The sequence below is a fragment of the Enhydra lutris genome, unplaced genomic scaffold, assembly GCF_002288905.1.
Source record: "Enhydra lutris kenyoni isolate GAN:26980312 unplaced genomic scaffold, ASM228890v2 scaffoldscaffold55, whole genome shotgun sequence".
NCBI lineage: Eukaryota > Metazoa > Chordata > Mammalia > Carnivora > Mustelidae > Enhydra > Enhydra lutris.
In genome coordinates, this window is record NW_019154139.1 from 4,029,579 (window position 1) to 4,049,482 (window position 19,904).

General features: G+C 55.1%; 1 protein-coding gene across 2 annotated transcripts in view; it reads right to left on the minus strand.

The window, feature by feature from the left end:
* Positions 1-19,904, minus strand: part of LOC111157524 (fibulin 1) — a 79,699-nt gene that overhangs the window by 24,858 nt on the left and 34,937 nt on the right. Inside the window, exons 10-15 of one of the 2 annotated variants that reach the window (XM_022519007.1) lie at positions 19,137-19,265; positions 18,370-18,495; positions 15,409-15,528; positions 14,495-14,626; positions 12,890-13,013; positions 5,099-5,557 (exon numbers count right to left, since the gene is read on the minus strand). In XM_022519007.1, coding sequence (XP_022374715.1) covers positions 5,203-5,557; positions 12,890-13,013; positions 14,495-14,626; positions 15,409-15,528; positions 18,370-18,495; positions 19,137-19,265 — 986 coding nt within the window. In that variant the 3' untranslated portion in view covers positions 5,099-5,202. Of the gene's footprint in view, positions 1-5,098; positions 5,558-12,889; positions 13,014-14,494; positions 14,627-15,408; positions 15,529-18,369; positions 18,496-19,136; positions 19,266-19,904 lie in introns of those variants that run through there. The other variant, XM_022519006.1, reaches the window with a different exon arrangement.

Genomic DNA, 19,904 nt, shown 5'->3' on the forward strand with positions numbered 1-19,904 from the left:
CTGTTTTGTTGGGTGTATAATCTTGGCCTATGTTTTCTTGAGGATCCTAAGTATTCACCTTCTTCTAGCATAAGTGTTGCTGTGAAGAAGTCTGATGTCAATATAATTTTTCCCCTTAAGCATTGTTGCTGGTTTTACCTAGATGCCTGCTAGATGTTTGTCTTCTCTTTCTTTCATGGTCTGATAACTTTACAAGACTATGTCTTGGTATTTGCAGCTCTGAGTAGGTATGTTCAGGCATGCTGTGTGTTTTCTCAATGTTAATTTTCAAATCCTTTTTTTTTTTTTTTTCAAATTTCTGGGAACTTCTTTGAGTTAGCATTTTTTAATACTTATTTCTTTCCTTTGTTGTGGGCTCAGTCCTCAGAGAATTCTATTATCTGTATGTTGGGTCTTCTTTGTGTGTCTTCAATGTCTGTCACTTTCTCTTTAAACCCTTTCATCTCTTCTATTTCTTTTTTGGTCCGTAAAATTTGTCGTCTTCTCGGCCACTCTTTCTCTCAAATATTTATTTCTGCAGTTATAATTTTTTGCTATAATTTTAAATTATTTCCTGGGTTCCATCACTTCATTTCTCAATTTTTCCTAATTCTGACTTACAGTTTTCATCCATTTTTGACCATTTTCCTAATGCTTTTACTTTGTTTTGCTATAGGTTACAGTTTTGATCTGGATTTGGAGCATATCTTTCTAGTGTGCCTACATTATGCAGAGAGATGCCATTCCATTCCTTTTCATTCTTTCTCTTACAATAATTTTATATGCGATTCAGTATTGATACTTTTTGGTTGATCATTTCCAAGTGAAATTAATTATCCTGAAATTTTAGAAAAAGGCATATTTACAGCAGCTGTTCTGCTTCACAGAGCTCCCTTTTCTGTCATTTGCAGCAACTTGCTTTCTAATATTCCTCTACATTTACCTGGACTTTATCTGCAGTCTATTGTCTCCTTCCTATTCAACTCTGCATTTCACTTCCAACAGCTTCTCCATAGTGTGAGATCCTGACCTTAAGGCAATCCTTGCTGGCTCCAGTTCCAAGAGTTCCTAGGGGCTAGATGGCTCCATTCCCTCTAAACGTCCATGAGCTCCTCGCACACACTGCAATGGAATAAGTAAAGTGTCTCCCAGTCTCAGCCGCTGCTCCAAAATTTTTCTATTGTATTTTCTAGGGAATGTCTGTTGACTCTTCTGGAGTCTTCCACTGCTTTCTTCTGCACAGGTGCTAAGACCATGCAGGTGGACATGAACTATATCTTGGGGTTCTTAAGGATATCATGTCACCTTGTTTAGTTGGGCAAGTTTTCCGTGATTTGTCCAGCTGTCTGTGTGTTTTGGGTTGGGATCCAGAGAGCTTCAAACACTATGCAGCCACATCTTCCCAGATTCTGTGTGCTAGAGAGTTCTCACACATTGTCTCATTTAATCTCCACAGCTTTTCCCTCTATACCACATTGCCTCCCTCTTTAGCTAATAAAATGTCCTATTCTATACCTGCAAATGACAGAATAGGGATTGTATCCATGATTTCATAAATAAAGCCAGACTAACAATCTGACCAGCACTGACAAATCCTGGAAATCCCACCCTCTTCAGAGCATTTGAGGCAAGAGGGGGGCAGGGTTTCAGAGAAGACTCCAGAGCCAGGCTTCCTGGGTTTGAATCCCATCCCCATCTGATACCAGCTGTGGGACTTTGGGCAGGTTACTTATCTTCTCTATGCCTCCAAGTCTTCCACGTGAAATGAGGGAATCATAACAGCATTTTCCTCACAAGGCTGTTGGGAGGGTTAATAGAGTTAAATGCTTGGAGCAGTGCCTGGGCCTCAGTAAAGAGTACACGTGTTAGCTATCATAGCTATGATTATTATCATTATAATAATGACAATCATGATTATTATCATTTGCCCTTGGGAGCTAGAGTTAGTACAGTGATCAAGTCAGAAGAACAGAGGCCTAGGAGTTAGTCAGAGGTGATGGCAGTGACCTTGGACACATTCAAACCCTCTGAAGCTTCATTTCCCATTCAACTCAAAGTCCAAATGAACACTCAATTCCTTCCAATGAATGAAGAAGCCAACACTTACTGACTGCCTACTATATATACACCAGATAATGCCTCATTTGCAATTGCAACTAATCTACAAAATAACCCATAAGGAGGCTATGAAGCTCTGAAAGGCCAATGACTTATCTATGACTTTGAGTAGTTCATAAAACTAGTAAATGTGAAGGAGGACATTCCAACTCTTCTTTCTTTTGTTATATTTCTGCCCTGCATTATCTCAGCAGCACAAGGTAGGACTATCACTATGTAGCCCCAAGGAACTACAGGGTAGAGATGAGCCTTCAGGTAATGCAGATATAGCCCCTCATGTGCTCTCAGGCACACACACAGAGACAGCAGAGGTGTCCTAAAATGGAATAGGCCACCTTAAGATGTAGGGAGTTCCACAAAGGAGAGTACAAGCAAACCTGGAAGGTCCATTGGTGGGAATGTTGCAAAGGGGACTCTGGCAAATCCTGTAAGGTCAATGCATGGCCTCTAAAGCCCTTGAGAGCTTTCCCCCACTTGATACTCCTATGGACATGAAGGAAAAATGTTTCTTCCAACCTGAATAATCTGCATCATGATGAAAGAATAATTGAATGCAATAACTAGATCCCTGCTGTAACACGCTGACTTCACAGAAGGTGATATTTGAACTGAGCCTTGAGAATATCATCCATCCCTCCAACATCCATCATCCATCCCTCCAACCATCCATCATCCATCCATCGACCATCCATCCATCCATCCATCCATCATCCATCCACTATCCATCCATTCATCTATCAACCATCCATCCATCAATCTGTCCATCCAACCAACCATGCATGCGTCCATCCATCTATATGTTTATTCAGATGTTTACCGAACTCCTTCTAGGCCAAACACTCTGAAGTTGTAGAGAATACAGACATAATCCCTGTCCTCAAAAGGGCCCCAGAGCAGTAGGGATAATAAAAAGTAGCAAACATAAGATAACAGGGAAAATGTTCAGATGGAGCATGTCTAGGGCTATGAGAGCTCAGATTAAGGAAAGTCTTCACGGAGGAGGTGATCTTTGAGCTCACACTTCAAGGAGAATAGCAGTTTGCAGAAGGATCGCATGGCACATGCTAAAGCCAAGGGCAGGCACATTCAGGGAAGGGCAAGCAACTTTGCATGGCTAGAACAAAGAGGATGAGCTAGGATGAAGCTAGAAAGGTGGGCAGAGCCTTGAATGCCAACCAAGAGAGTTGAACTTCATCTCTTCATAGAAAAGAACCACATGAGAGAGGGACATCACAGACCAGCCCTTCAGAGGGGGTCCTCTAGTTGTAGCTTGGAGAATGCACTAGAAGATAGGAGACTAGGAGCATGTCCAGACCAGACATGATCAGAGAGAGGCATGGGAGACAGATTGGAGACTTGAGGTGACTGGCTAGAAGTGTGCATGGTTCCATGACAACTTCATTGCTGCTTATAACAAAAAGGACAGGGCACAGTTTCCTGTATGTCCGTCTCCCCTACTAGACAGCAAGGCCAGGACACCCTGCCCCACCAACTTACATGTCATTGTAGAAAGGATCTTAGGATCCTGCAATATCCTTTACTTGATTCCTCTGTGGCGTTCTGCCTTCCCCTCTTGTTTCTGCTCGGAAACAGCATCGGCAGTCACAGAAAATGCTAGAGACATGAGCCAGTGTTGGCGGAAAGTCATCCTTTCCTTCAACAGATATGGACAGACACGTACTATGTGTTAGGCACCTCACCAGGAGCTAGGGACACATTGCCAAATGAGAAGGAGCTGGTCTCTGCCATCACAGAGGCTTCTGGGTGGTGGAGAAGACAGATGTGAAACACAGACACATGGGAAGTACGAACAGTGATAAGCATAACAATGAAGTGCTATGAGAAAGACTCAGAGGAGATGACAAACCCAAGGGTGCTGAGGAAGGTCTCACTGAGAAAGGAACGCTTAAGCTGAGCTTCAACAACTTTCAAGCCAAGGGTGCAAAGCATGTGCAAAGGGCCTGAGACAGCAAAGAACCCAGCAGTGTGGCTCGAGGGAAGTGACCAAGGGGAGAACAATTCGAAGGCAGGCTGGAGATACATGCAAAGACTAAGTTACACATGGCCTGAAAGGCACTCTGGGGCCTTGTGACGATGGTTTGGCTGGAATCATGGTGGGGAAGATGAAGAGAGGCAGGTGGGTCAAGGCCCATGCTGAACGTACTGTGGTAGAAAGGAATAGTCCGAGTTGTGGAACCCTGTGAAGCCAAGGTTCAAATACCAGCTGTGTGATCTCGGGCAAATCACTCACCCTCCCTGAGTCTCTATGGGGATGAGACACCTGCCTTGCACCCCTGGAGGTAATGCACAAAGGGCCTGAAGCACGCTCAGTGGTTCCCATGGGCGGGCACATTTATCATGTTGTCCCTTACCGCCTCCTGGCACGGGGGCAGAACCCCCAACGGAGGCAACCAACCTTATTTAAGCAAGAGCTGCAGCCAAGATTCTACACCCGTGTCCAGTGTTTTTCCACCACAAGTTCAGGCTTCTCATCAAGACAAACAGAAAAGAGGCTTGAATCTCAGAATCAAGTTTTTCTGACTCCAGTAAACGGTCAGCTCCCTGCGATACAGCAAGGAAACCAAGCAGAGCCAGAAGCCCTGGTCCCGTGGCCCGGCTCTGCCACAAACGGGCCACAAAACCCTGGCCAAGCCCCCTCCCTTCTCTGGGCCTCGGTTTCCACGTTTGTAAAACGAGAGAGGAAGGAGCTCAATGGCCTCAATGATCGCCTCCTCCTTTGGGCTCAGCGCAAAATGGAGAAGAGATGTTTATCCAAAATGATATAGGCGAGCTTCCTTCTCCCTGCCCTGCGGCTCCCTGGTGAGGTGTTCGGTGACCTCCATCAACAAGGACCCCCCCCCCATGCACGCTACCATATGACACACACTTCTCCGTCACCGCACGGGGGGGCTGGGCAATGGCAGGTGGCTGGTGCCCCCTCCCCGCGCACGGTGGTAAACAGCGCGGAGTCCCCACCGTGCGAAAGAAAACCAAGGCACGCGAGGCACGCTGTGTAGGGATCGCCTGCTACGACTTTATTAAAATCCCGGAGGGGAGGGTTAGGAAAGCGACAAGAGGGAGCCCCCGGCGGCCCAAAGCAAGTGCTCAGAGCTCTGCGGACACAAAGATGAAAAGCTTGGCGACAAAGGAGCTGACGGTGTCTTGGCGGTAGAGGTCCATCTTGACGGTCAGGAGCAAGTCCCTGGGCTCAGGGACAGGTTTGGTGAGGGCCACCACCCCGCTGTGGTGGCTAACCTTCCGGGTGGTGAAAAAGCCCTCCTCATTGCCGCCGGTGATAGCCAGCTGCATGCTGTCCCCAGGGACGGCATTGGAGGGGCCCATGCGGAAAACCACCGCGGGCACTTGGATGTTGGTGGGGAAAGAGAGGTGGTAGTACGTTATTCTCAGAGGCAGCTTGGGGCACTCCTGATTCTCATGGCAAGGCAAGCGCTCGCAGCGGCTGCAAGAAAAGTGGACAGAGAGACAAGAAGAGGGTCAGAGCAAATTCAGCAAGCGGAGGGACAACAGAGCGCAAGGGAAAGCGGGGGGCTCGCTGTGTGGGGCCTCCCGCCACCCTCTGGCCAGTTCGGCCAACAGGAAGAGCCCCCCTCACTCACCTGCGGGAGGTGCCGTGGACCTCCGGGCCGCTGACTCAGCCACTAGCCTCTTCCAACACCCTCAGGGGGCGCTGGGTGGCTGGGGCTTAGGGCTGCGCCGGGAGTGAGGCGTGTTCCCTCTCACTGGCAGAGCCCCACCCCGGGCCACGCTCACCAGGCACACCCTGCCCCCTGAGTGTCGTCCAGGCGCCTGGCCCCTCACCCAGACAGTGGTCGGGGCCATACAGGGCTCTTGGTGGGTCACAGAGAGGACCCCGGAAGTGATCATCTCCGCCATTAGCAGTCACGGCTGCCGCCATCTATCAGGCGCTTGGACATTCATCATCAAGCTTTCTCTAGTGGGAACACAGGAACTGCTCTGGGGCCATGGGTTGAGTGCCATTCTTCAGATGAGGAAACTGAGCCCGGAAGAGTTCGGGGCCTTCCCAAGGTCGCAGAGTGAGTGAGGAAGCCAGATTTGTGCTCTGGCAGGGAGGTCTGTTCCTCCGCCCCCTCGCTGAGCCTCGTGCCCTAGGTGCAGGTTCCTGTGGGTCCACAGGGACAGCCAGGGCTTGGAATGGAGGAGAAGACAGGTTCTAACTTGCTGTGACAGGATGGTGGTAGTTCCTAACTTCCTGTAACAGGATGGAAAGAGGTTCTAACTTCCTGTGGCAGGTTCTACCTTCCTGTGACAGGATGGGGAGAGGTTCTGACTTCCTGTCACAGGTTCTAACTTCCTGTGACAGAATGACGACAGCCTCTAACTTCCTGGATAGAAAGAGGTTCTGACTTCCTGTTATAGGTTCTAACCTCCTGTGACAGAATGATGATGGCTTCCAACTTCCTGTGAAGGAAAGAACATCTAACTTCCTGTGGCAGGTTCTACCTTCCTGTGACAGGATAAGGAGAGGGTCTGACTTCCTGTCACAGGTTCTAACTTCCTGTGACAGAAGGGAAAGAGCTTCTAACTTCCCGTGACAGGATGGGAAGTGGTTCTGACCTCCTGTCACAGGTTCTAACTTCCTGTGACAGAATGACGATAGCCTCTAACTTCCTAGATGGAAAGAGGTTCTAACTTCCTGTTATAGGTTCTAACCTCCTGTGACAGAATGATGATGGCCTCCAACTTCCTGTGATAGGATGGAAAGAGCATCTAACTTCCTGTGGTAGGTTCTACCTTCCTGTGACAGGATGGGGAGAGGTTCTGACTTCCTGTGACAGAATGACGACAGCCTCTAACTTCCTGGATGGAAAGAGGTTCTGATTTCCTGTTATAGGTTCTAATTTCCTGTGACAGAATGATGATAGCTTCTAACTTCCTGTGATAGGATGGAAAGAGCTTCTAAATTCCTATGACAGGTTCTACCTTCCTGTGACAGGATGGGGAGAGGTTCTAATTTCCTGTTATAGGTTCTAACTTCCTGTGATAGAATGGAAAGAGCTTCTAACTTCCTGTGACAGGTTCTACCTTCCTATGGCAGGATGGGAAGAGGTTTTGACTTCCTGTTACAGGTTCTAATTTCCTGTGACAGAATGTGACAGAGCCATCATCATGGCTCCTAATTTCCTGTGACAGGATGGAAAGAGACTCTAACTTCCTGTGGCAGGTTCTATCTTCCTGTGACAGGATGAGGAGAGGTTCTGACTTTCTGTCACAGGTTCTAACTTCCTGTGACAGAATGGACAGAGCTTCTAACTTCCTGTGACAGGATGGAAAGAGGTTCTGACTTTCTGTCACAGGTTCTAACTTCCTGTGACAGGATGGAAAGAGCTTCTAACTTCCTCTGACAGGATGGGAAGAGGTTCTAACTTTCTGTTATAGTTCTAACTTCCTATGACAAGATGGTGATAGCTCCTAACTTCCTGTGATGGAGACAGAGACAGGTTCTAACTTCCTGTGACAGGATGGGGACACGAACTATCTTCTACCTCCTGAAGGCTGGCCTTCACACTCTGATGGCAGCCACCTTAGGAAGTGGAGCCAAAGTGCATAGCCCTATGAGGTATGGCAGAGCCTGTCCCAGACAGTTCTGCCATCTTGACCATGCTGGGATGCTCCACCCGGGAACAGGTACTGTTCTAGTCCCCTGTCATGTCTCCCTTTCAGCCCTTCACGTTTCCAGGCCTCGTGTCAGGTCACCTGGACTTACTTTACACTTGGCGAGTGTGGTCTCCTTCTACATCCTATCTCCAGCTCTTTATCGGGACTGGTAGGAAATCATTTCACTTACTTGGCCACTTGCCATTCTGAGCACTTAGAAAGGACAGCCCTGGAGTGAGCTCCATGAGCCTCCCTGGGGGATGGTCCCCCATGATAGGCGACAAGTCAGGCACGGGGGACCCAGAGACAGAGGGGAGAGACAGTAAAGAAGGTACGCAGAAGAGGGTGCTTTGAGGGGCGGCCTAACCCCAGGCACACCTAGTCCAGGCCAAATGGGAGTGTTCCGGGTGACCTGGGAGATCCTAAGGGACGGCGCCTGGCATCGGGCTGGGTTTCTCCTTTGTGTACTCACGTCGCTGTCCCACTTTGTCTTCCTGTTCTACTGATGGGAAGGTCAAAGCTCAGCGAGGACACGTCCTTGACTCCACGCTGGAGTAAGCGGTGGACACAAAATTGCACTCCCTGGAAAGTCTTTGGGCGCGCATGCGCAAACACGCACTCACTGCCTATTTCAGGAAGGGCCTGGTGGGTCTGGCCAGCAGGTGGCACTAGAGTCTCCTTCATGGGACTTAGGCTGGCCCACGTCTGTGTGGCCTGTACCCTGTCCAAGGACAGGGTTTTGATTGGTCAGATGGAAGCGTTAGCCCAGCATGTGTGTGGGGGATCGTGCAGTAAGTGTGACGCTCTGGTACAGCTCCCGCAGGCCTCATGCACCAGAGAATGTGACACTCTTCCAGGGGCTCCCCTGACCCCAAAGCCAGAGTGCCCCAGCACTTTGTCGAACAAGGCGATCTGAGACTGGCCCTTTCTAGAGCTCTCCTTTCCCAAGGGCCAGGCCATGGCTCTATGGCTTCATCTCCAACACCCAGCATGGGACACTATTATGCTCAGTAAACGGACACAAATAACTACGGCCCCCGTTTCCCCATCAGTTCCAACCTCAACGGTCCTTCCCCGCTCTGCCCTGCACTTACTGACACATCACAGAAGTCCTTAACTACTGCATCTGGGAAACTGCCTGCCTGATTGGGCCTGACACAAAAGCCTTTGTTAGTGGGTATGTCTGGACCGAGGAGGGGCCGCCGTCACGCAGAGAAGGGCCAGTTCCTGGGACCGCACGCCTTGGTTTTCATCTCATCGTGTATGAGAGAACAACGTGCCCCACTTTTTCATTCAAACAGATGGATCAGAACACCCTATTATCTGAGAAAGTACAATTACTGAAAGTTGGCACACACCGGAGAAGGAAGGTCCTCCAGGCCCAGCCCCTTTGTCTGGGAGGCATGGGCACCGGGGCCACCCCCCAGGCTGTCTCACGCTCACAGCCTTCCCAGCCGGCACTTCCCTGACTTCCATGCTCTTGTCATTCTGGAGAGAAGCCCCAGGAACAGGCTGAGGTGAGACACTCGCCCCTCTGTCCACCCACAATACACCCTTGGGCCCAGAGCCACGCCAACCAGGGCTGCCCGGCCTTGCTCTGGCTTCCAAGACCACGAGTGTCAGGGCTCAGCCCTGCTGAAGGGATAAAGAGGATGTTTTCAGTCCCAACCCAGGCTCTGGAACACTTGGACATTCCTCCTGTGGGTCGGAGGGAATTGTGTGGTCAGGATCTTAACAAACGACATGATCCTAGAGGCCCAGCCCTGTGGTTTGTGTGGCCCGGCCTGCTGGGTCATGCTCCAGTTACCACCTCTCAGCTGCCAGGGACACTGCCCAGAAAGAGGCTGTGTGGAGAGAAAGAGGAAGTCTGAGGCCCAGAAAGAGAAAGAGAGAGAACATGAGTGCCTTCAGTCTTCCCTCTCGAGGCACCCGAAATGCTCACCTCAGAAATGCTGGCTACTGGGTCTTACCTAATACAGCTCTTCCAAATTTTACAAATTGCTTTCTGAAAGTCAGATAATAAATTCTCTAAGAAGAGTTTTGAGGAGGAGGAAAAGAAGCCATAAAAATGGTAAACTCCAGCCTGAGCTGTTAGTGGGGCTGAGAAGATCGGCCCCTCCTTGCTTGGAGCCCTGGCCGGCCTCCTGCCCATGTAGCTTCACAACTTGTCCGAGGCTGACACTAGGCTCACACTAAGCTCTGAGCTTCCGTTAACTCCCCTTCCTGGGAGGGGGCAACCAGGATAAGCCCCGTCCTGTGGCCACTCAACCTGGGATTCCGGTCCCAGCCCCTGCTTCCTACGCTGGGCTCCTGGCTGGCCCATGATACCCCACCGGGATCAGCCAAGGAGAGGAGTGTAACCAGATGGGCTCCCATGTGTAGGGGTGGCGGCCCCGGCCACCCAGCCCTTCAGAGCCCCCACGTCGTCACCCATCTGAGGGTGGGGCAACTCCGTTGGTCACACGGTCAGCCAGCCACAGAGCAAGAACGGCAGAGAACCTCCCCGTCGGGCTTGCTGCCCCCCGAGGTAGAGAAACGGGGATGTCTGGTGATCATTCTCCTCCCCACGACTTTTTCTAACCATGGGCACTGGGGTGGCACTGGGCTGGATGCCTGGAGCTCATTACCGCTAATCCTCGCTAATCCACAAGGTCTTGCCAAGCAGGTGTTGCAGACGCAGAAAGGACCCCTGGGTGGCCAAGACACTGACCTGAGGCCACAGCTCCGACAAACAGGAGAACAAGTCTGGAAGCTTAAAATCCCAGCCCAGGTTCTTCCCATTTCCACGCAGGCCCTCAGGCCAAGCCCGGACCTGGACACCGGGGCCCCACCCACCTTCCCTTCATCCATGAACACAGTGAAATACGCCTTTGGGGTGCCTACTCACACCCCACCAGGCTGAACCCAGTGTGAACTTCATGAGGGGGCTCCGCCTCACAATCCCTGCTCATCCCATGCGAACCGGGTGGGGGGACATCACCGTCCCCTTGACGGCTAGAGTATGGTGGCTCCGAGAAGCTCAACAGACCTGGAATGGACTGAGCTGGGAGGCAGACATGCGTCAACCTGACTCCAGGCCGGCATCTTTCCAGAACGCCTCAGCATCCCCACGGGGCTTGAGAGCACTCAGGGGGGCTGGTGGTCCGGGAGTCAGGTCCAGACTCGGCTCCCAGCTCCTTTCTCCTCCCCCTCTGCTGCACCGCTGGGTGGCGCTGGGGAGCAGGAACATGTGTCAATCTTGGCCATTTTGGGGGGTGTGGCTGGGAGACTTCCTTCCCTTCTGGCCTGTGTTGTGGGTGGAGGCCCACTTTCTGTTCTCACGGAAAATGATGAGCCCCCTCGTTATCTGTCCCGGGCACCGGCTGATGAATCAATCCACGGACCAGGACAGACTGAGCCCTAGAGCATCAAGCCCCAGTGAGTGGAACGCGGGTCCAGGTTCCCTGCTGAGCACCCCATCTCACGGCCGGAACCCCTTTGCTCCCCTGTCCACGGCCCTTCTTTCATCCCGCCCACCACCCCTTCCCTCTCTGCCTGACTCAGCTCTTCCCTCTCCCTTCCCTCTAGCCTCGCCTATTCCAGCACGCCCTGCCCCCCACTCCAGCCCCGTGGGGACCCCGCTACACTCTGTGGCCACTGCTGTTCCGTCTTGTGCCCTTAGTAGGCACGGTTCAGGGGTGGGAGGCTTTGCAGCCCGCTGTCTGCCCATGGTCCCCAAACAAGTAAATGACTTTGTCCAGTACGAGCCAACATGCGGCGGTGCGGGGCCCAGTCCGCCACTTTCAACCACGACCTTGACACACAGCGTCCACCTGGCAGCCGGTGGCTTGGGAGACGTGCAGATCCCCACAGGGCAGCTGCCTCCTCTGGGTTTCGTGGCTGGGTGTGAAGAAATCCACGCCCTGCGCCAGCCGGTCTTCCAGAGTCCTCAAACCCAGACACAGACAAAGGCCCCGGAGAGCAGGCACTTAAAACACACAATGGCAGCCCAGCCTCGAAGTGAGGACACAGAACTTTCTTAGCAGTCAGAGGAATGGCCTCGCTGCCCTCTGGACCTCCGGGTAACCCACGAGGTCTCTGGAAGGCTGCACACTCGCAGACCCAGCTCTGGAGGGGCTGGGAGTTTGCGGGGGTGCAGGGAGGGCGCGAGCGGCTGCGTTTCCAGGAGGACAAATATACCCATGTGGGGGGAACAGAGCGGGCCTGCAGAGGTGGGTGGCCAGAGGGTGAGCGCAAACCCCAGGAGGCGCCCAGAGGCCGCCGGGGAGACGGGTTGTCTGAGCATCTCCCGTCTGGCACTCGGCGAGCTGGAGGCCGGGCCAGAACCACAAAAGCCAGGGCAGCCGCCTCGAGGCTGCGCAAGTGGACACCGAGGCCGGGTGCACCGGCCAAGAAGGCCTTGACCCTCCAGCGAGAGCCGCCGACTTAAGGTTGAAAGGCCGAGTCATGGTCAGCCTGGCTGTGTGAGGGCTTTGAGCATTTCCAGGGGTTGGAGGGAGGAGTCACGCATCTGTGCTCCCGAATCTGGCCCCCCTGGACAGCTCTTCCTGAGACTATGGACGGGGCACCCAACGAACCAGGGGCAGGGTGGTGTGTAAGGAGACCAGAGGGTCCTCACTCTGCCCTGAGGAAGGGTGTTTCTAGAACATTCCAGCACACATCCCACTGGCCTGGGAGGGAGGGAGCTTCCAGTGACATGGGAACACACAGCTTCAAGTCTGGGACACAGACCCTTCGTGCTGGGCCCACACTGTCACTGGGATGAATGGAATCTGGCTTTTAGGAAGTGGGGGGTCGTCGATGGAGGATGCCCCAGCAATCTCAGCTTTCCCAGAACCAGCACTACCTTCATCTGGGTCAGAGGACGTGCATGTGAGAAAGCTGAGGCCCCGCGAGCTGTGCCCACGCCCTGGTCCCAGCCTGGGGAAAGTGCAAGCCTGGGCTCCCCCAGGGCAGGCCCACCTGCCTTGAAGGCATTCCCAGGGCTCTCTGCACTCTCCTGACGTTTGGGGGCTGGAGCCTCAGGGGTCCCCCTGGTTTCCCAGGGCTCCCGTGGCGGGGAGTGGGCACAGTCAGTGAAGCACCCGCCCAGCCCGGGAGCCACAGCCCACGGGAAGGCTGCCGCGGACACACCCCAGGGCCCCGAGGGACTTACGTGTCTGCGGAGCGGCGGTAGTTCTTGGGGCACTCGAAGGCCAGGCAGCGGAACCCCCCCTGGATGTTGAAGCAGGTCTCGTTGATGGAGCAGTTGTGGATGCCGGTCACACACTCATCGATGTCTGTGGGAGACCCCAGGGCAGCCCGGTGAAGGCGGAAGCCGCCCGCGTCCTCGCCATCCCGGACAGGGAGCCCAGGCCTCCCACCACGGCCCCTTCTCTCGCAGAATGTCGGTGTTTATAGTTTGTACTTATTATGCACAGTTCCTGGGGTAAGGGGGAGAGGAGCAGGCCTGGAAGGGCCCCATACAGCACAGGTGAGGAGACCCGGGCTTAAGGGAATTCTAGGCTGCGCCCGGGGCCCGAGGTCAGTGATGCTGGGGGCACCAGCCTGAGAAGACCCTGGATGCAGGGAGCTGTCCCCTTCCCACAGCTCTCTGGGGCAGCCCCACGGCGGGGTCCGGGGGGCGCCACCACGCCTGGGAGGCATCTGTGAAGAGGGGCCAGGCGCCTGATGTTGGTGGCAAAAACAACTCCCAATGTCAAAGACGGAGGTTCAGGAATGTGCTTCTGCTGGTCCTGGCGGTGCACCCGGGCTGCGGTGAGGGAGGCTGGCCAGAGGGAAGAAAGTCATATCCTCCGCCAGAAAGGAGAAAACAAAGTGACGTCCACCCAGAGCTGCGGGTGAGCTGAGTGGGTCCCTCCCAGGAAAGGCCGCCGTTCCCGCCTGCCTTTGATCAAAGTCACCTTCTTCATGACCAGAGCTGACAGGGCAGAAAGTGGGGCCTCTGGAGCCTCTGGGTTGAGAGTCCCGTGGAGGGGGGTTCTTGAGGAAGGGGCCCACAGACCCAAGCTCTGTGACTCAGCTTCTGGGGCTGTCCCTGGACCCATTCCTAGGGTCCTTCCTTCACAAATATCCACCCGGCATCCCCTCTCAGTTGGCAAAGAGCTCAGTTCCAGAGCTCACGATGACCCCTAGAGTGCTCTTAGACAAGGAGCCGAGTACAGATGTGTGTCACTGGCCCCCTCATTTAGCCCATGCTGGAGCCAACCCTGGCCCCAGGAGGACCCTCATGGCCATCGTGCTCAGAACTACAGAGACAGGTGGGCACACGACAGAACGCGCCCGTCCTCTCGCCCAGGCATTCACCACCAACCCTCCGGGACAGAAGCTCCAGCACCTGCTCCCCGTTCTGTCCTTAACTCGTGGCAGGCTCCCATCAAGGGTTCATCAGATGGGAAAAATGCCATTTGGAACGAGCGGCCCTGTGCTGTGGAATGGGGTCTTCTGGGCGCCGATCTCCCCTTTCCTCCTTGGCTACATCTTCCTAAAGGCTGTCATCCCCCATTCTGGCCCCTGGGGGTGTCGAGGGCCCAGCAGGAGGATCAGAACTGCCTGAAGACAAGTGTGCCAGGTATGGGAGACCTGGGTGTGTGTGCAGAGTCCTCCCATCCCTGTCCCAGATGCCCCCATCTGCGGTGTCACCCCTGGGCCAGGGAAACACATGCCCACAACGGGGCGGGGGGGCCGCCCGGACTCAGCTCCCCCGCACTGCAGAGCCCTGCGCACGGCCTGGGTGACCCCAGGGGTCCCGCACACTCACCTTGGCAGTTGCGGCCGTTGGGGGCCAGCCTGTACCCAGACGGCGGGCAGCTGCACTGGAAGCTTCCAGCGATGTTGACGCAGCGATAGGAACAGATGTGGCCGCCGGTGGGCAGGGCGCATTCGTCGATGTCTGCGACGGAAAACACCCCTCAGCATCCCAACTGGGCCCCGGCCAGGCCGCGATGGGGCATCTGGACACAGGAAGCCTCCGGATGCGGGGGCGGCCTCAGAAACTATCATGCCAGAAAGGGAAACTGAGGCCCAGAGAGGGGAAGAGGCCAGAAAGGGAAACTGAGGCCCAGAGAGGGGAAGAGGCTGGCCTAGGGTCACACAGCGAGGTGGTGTAAAGCGCGGCGGAGACCGGGGGCTCGGGGAGGGGGACGGCACACAGGATGGGTGATCCGCAGGCCCCAGGTGCGTGCTGATGCCGAGGACAAATGTGCTCATAAAAACGACACCCGCCGGGGGGGGCCCTAACAGCGCTGCCTCAAGCGCCCGCGGTGCACCAGGCACCCTGCAAAGCCCTTCCAGGCCAACCTCCGTTTTAATCCTCTGACAGCCTGGCAGGTCTGGGCTCAGCCCTCGGGGGCAGAGGACACGTGGCCCCGGCCAAGGGGAGGCAGAGCTTCGCGTCAGGCCTGTGCGTGGCCCCCTGGGCCCCCACTGTATCCCAGGGTCACCACCAAGCCCGGCCACACGCGGTTCCTGCCATGCTGATTCAAGGTCCCGGCCCACATGACGCTCGCCGGTTACGTGTTCGCTGCTTTCTATTCCTCACTCGCTATGGCTTCTTTGTATCCAAATAAATCTCAGCTGGAGGGGAAAAGGACCCCACCACCCACCAGCCCGGAAGGGCATTCAGCGGAAGGGGGTGGGGAGTCCCCTCCCCTCGGCCGAGTGGGGGGACCCCACCTTCGCAGGTGACGCCGTCCACGTCACTGAGCTGGTAGCCTCGCCGGCAGTAGCACTGGTAGGAGCCGTACACGTTGGCACACTCCTGGCTACAAGGGTTGCTGCTGCACTCGTTCACGTCTGAAAGACACGGGGCACCGCAGGTCAGTGCTTGGAGCCGGCCACCCACCCCTGCTCCTGGGCGGGGCTGGAGACACAGCAGCTCCCTCAAGAGGAAGGGCCAGAAGTCCCATGGCGCTCAGCACTCGCGCTTGGGGCTGGGGACCCACCTGGGGTTGTCCTGAGGGAGCACGGCCCCCACTCCATCCCCCATGCTGGACAGATCTGGAACCTCTCATCGGGACCACAGTAAAGCCTCCAGTCTTGGCTCCTTCCAGTGGGTTCTCCCCAGCCTACTGCCAGGTCAGTTCTAGTCCTCAAATGGAGCTCTGATCACAGCCCTCCCCGTTGCACCCCTACGACAATGCCCTCTGCAGAGCAGGGGGCCTGGGTGAAGAGCCGGGATGCCAACATTCCTAACACGCCAGTGCTTGGCACGCACCAGCCCACTGGGCAGCTCCGGGCTCCTGCTCCTCTGTCTCCTTCCCTTAAAGCAGAAATCAGCACATACCCGACCCACCACCTGGTTTTGTAAATAAAGTTTTATTGGCACATAGCTACGCTCACTCCCTCATTTACCCCAGTCTGTGGCTGCTTTTGCAACGCAGCAGAAGAGGTGATAAGCTACAACACAGAGCGTAGCTGGCTGAGCCTGAAATATTTACTATGTGGCTTTTAGGGAAAAAAAATTGCCAACCCCTGGCCTATAAGTCCCTTCTCGCATGTATTTACTGCTAACTCCTAGCAGGGCAGGAGGGGTGAGCAGCTTAGAGTGTCCATTAGCTTCTCACCCCATGTTTTGTCCTACAGTAACCTCGTGCCCAGCCTGGCTATCGCCTGCTCACCAGGTCGCCTGCTCAGCTCTGCCCCTGGGGTTTCTTGTCACAGCCTACAGACACTCCTTGAAGGCGGAGACCACGTTCTCGCCACCCACCTTGCCAGGGGGCCTTTCTAAATGCTTAGTGGAATGATGCGGCCAAGCTGGCCAGGCCCTGGTTTCCTGTCCCCAGTGTGGCCACTAATGTAGATGTGAGTATCTCCTCTCCGGTCACTTCGGAGTGACAAGGAATGGCATAAGCCATGAACAATAGCAGCAAGGACATTGGCGGTCTCCACAGACGGCACTTTGTCTCGTGCGGGACCCTGCCCCGGGACGAGCTCGTCCCATGCTTCACCCCAACTCCCGGTAAGGTGGGTCCCGCCACCCCCCACATTTGCAGAGGAGGACGCTGGGGCCCAGAAATGCTGAGTTACTCCTTCAAGGCCATAAAATGGCAGAGCTAGGATTAGAACCCAAGCTCAAGGGAACCCAGCCCACGTGTGAACAGTTTCCTTGCCGATACCCATGCACTGGGTCTGTTCTTGGGGGCAGATCCGAGATTCTTGTGGGGACCCTAGGGCCCAGGACCCCATCTCACTGTCCAGCCTCCCGTTTGAGAACTATGCGTCCTGGGTGCCTTTGAGCATAGTGGACTTTCGTGATCCTTCCATGGTTGGTCCAAAAGTTGTGCGGGACAGTGGGAGAGGATCGCTGAGGGTTGCCAAAGCTCTTTCCTTTGCTGACCCCAGACCCTAATTCCCATAGAAGATGTGATAGCTGTTGAGCACCTACTGTGTACCAGGCCCTGTGCTGAATGTATGACGCACCATCTCGGTCCATGCCCCGAGGAGGCCGGTGTTCTGTGCTAACCAAAACACTCGGCACAAAGAGCTCCATCCAACCCCTACCAGGTGGATGGAGAGACCCGACCAGACTTCAGCCTTAGCTTCTACAGGCCCAAGACAGGAAAGCCTAGGGTGACAGGCTCGGACCCTTAAAATGCCTCCTAAAAAGCTCAGTGCTGGGGCGCCTGGGTGGCTCTGTGGGTTAAGCCTCTGCCTTCGGCTCAGGTCATGATCCCAGGGTCCTGGGATCGAGTCCCATATCAGGCTCTCTACGCGGCGGGAAGCCTGCTTCCCTTCCTCTCTCTCTGCCTGCCTCCCTGCCTACTTGTGATCTCTGTCAAATAAATAAATAAAATCTTTAAAAAAAAAAAAAAAAAAAGGCTCAGTGCTGCCCAAAGGAGAGACTCAGTATTCTGACCAACACCTGACAACATGCCCTGGCCTCCTCTTTCTTACAAGTAATTACTTGATAAAACTTGCAAATGCAAACCCTCTCTCTGTCCCTTCGAGATGTAGCCTCTGCAACCCAAGAGTCTTCCTCCAGGATGCAGGAATCACGCCTTCGAGACGTGATCATCAGGAAGGGGAGGCCCCCGTCTCCCATTCTCTGTGGGAGGGAGGAGCTGGTTAGCAGGTGCAGCCCGCCTAAGCAGGCTGATCCCCCACCCAGCACCATGTGGGACGACTCCTGAGCATGGCCCAGCATTTCAAAAGCCTGTGGCCTTTTGTTTCAGCAGAGCTGAGATGGATCTGCACTGATGTCTCTCTCTGCTACTGCAACAGTGTGAGTAAAACCTGTCTTCCAATTTACTTGAAAATCTGACCTCCCAACCCCATTTCTCCTGTCAGGGCACAGAGGCAGGTGACGTCGGCCACTGCCCCCAGTCAGGTGAACACAGGGTGTGTCAGACGCCGCCAAATCCCACTCTCGGCCACAACCCACACAGCTTCTTCGGCTTATCCACCCCCATGCATGGCCCTGGGCGGACGCCACCAGGCACTCCAGGGCCCAGGAGGGACTGGGTGAGCAGTCCTCTCTGACAAGCCACCTTTGACAGGCGCTTCCCCAACCAGCGCGTCACCTAATACGTGCTGGGGAAACAAACTCGAGGCCATCCCGTGGGTCTGCAGGTTGAGCAGTGGCTCTCCCGGGGACCGGGCATCCCGGAGCGCCCCGCCCTGGCCACATGGCCTCACCTTCACACGACCGGCCGTCGGCAGAGAGCCGGAAGCCCACAGTGCAGCTGCAGAAGTAGGAGCCGGGCGTGTTCTCACACTTGTGGCCGCATAGACGCCCGGGGTAGCGCCGACATTCGTTGATGTCTGCAACAGAGCGGACGGGGCCGGCTCAGGGCAGCGTCCCCAACCCATGCCACCTCTGCCCACGAACTCCCAGTGTCCCCCACCATCTGCAGCCGCATCTCTTGGAGGAGAGAGGCAGAGTGACTGGTCCCAAAGCCCCCAGCAGTCAGTGGGCGTGCCAGGAGCCACTCCTGGCCCTCCTGTGGACGTGCCCACCTGCCAATTCTCCACCCCAGAGCCCTGAAGGACGGTCCGCTGGCTCAGACACGTGACTCTGGTGGTGGGTGGGGCAGTTGCCAGCCCTCCCCTCCCCCGAAGCAGCCTGGTTTTGGGGTGGCAGGTGGCGGCCTGCAGGGGTCTGTCCCGTTCCCAGCAGGGAGACAGCCATACCACCATTCATTCTTCCGCCGTGAGCCCTGACTCTGGGAAGTCACTCGTGCTTCCGGACATTTGGAGAGCCGGATGTAGTCTCCTACACCCCTGCCCACCTTGGGTTGAGCAGAGCACCTGCTGTATGGGTGGGGGCCTGGGTCGCACCTGGGAGTGCAGCTGCAGGGCTGGAACCTGAATGGGGGTCCCCCATCACGGGGTCTGCTCTCTGGGACTGCTGCACCGGGACTTTCTCAGGGGGCCACCCAGGGCCTGCAGGGACGCCCACGTACCCACACACGTCCTGCTGATGCCGTCAAAATAGTATCCAGCCTTGCACTCGCAACGGAAGCTTCCGGGGGAGTTCATGCACAGGTGCCCCGGCCCACAGGGCTCGGCGGGCGCCGCACACTCGTCCACGTCTGGTAAAAGAGAATGACGCATTGAAAAATGTTTAGTGTGGGTTTTTCTTTTCTCCCTAAGATGATCAGAAAGGAAGACAAGAAAGCAGCAAACTAAAATGTACGTTGACAAAGCAGCATTATTTATTCTTCAACACGATGTCACAGGACACCTGCCGCATGCTGGGCCCCGTGCTGGGGAGGCAGCTGACCCAGACGCAGCCCCTACGCTAGGGGCCACCTACTCTGGCTGGCCAGTGATGGCCCTGGGAAAGGCAGGAAGTACCTAGTGACCCGGGGGAGCCACCAGGGAAGTGCTCTGGGAGTCAGAGGGAGAAGGACTCCTTCCAGCTAGCAGGGATCTGGGTCCAAAGGAATGTAGCAGCAGGTGGGCAGAGGAAAAGGTGTAAAAGCAGAAAACCACACAGAGAAGAAAGAGCAGAGCTGGCTTAGGGAGCAGCAAGACCTATTTCATCTGAATTACAAGGTTTGCGAAGTTGGGGCCACCTCAGGAGGACGGAATTGCAAGCAGGGTCACTGCCTGTCCCCTCACCACTGGAGATTGTGAGTGGGGAGGAACAAGCAGGGTCACTGCCTGTCCCCCTCACCACTGGAGATTGTGAGTGGGGAGGAACAAGCAGGGTCACTGCCTGTCCCCTC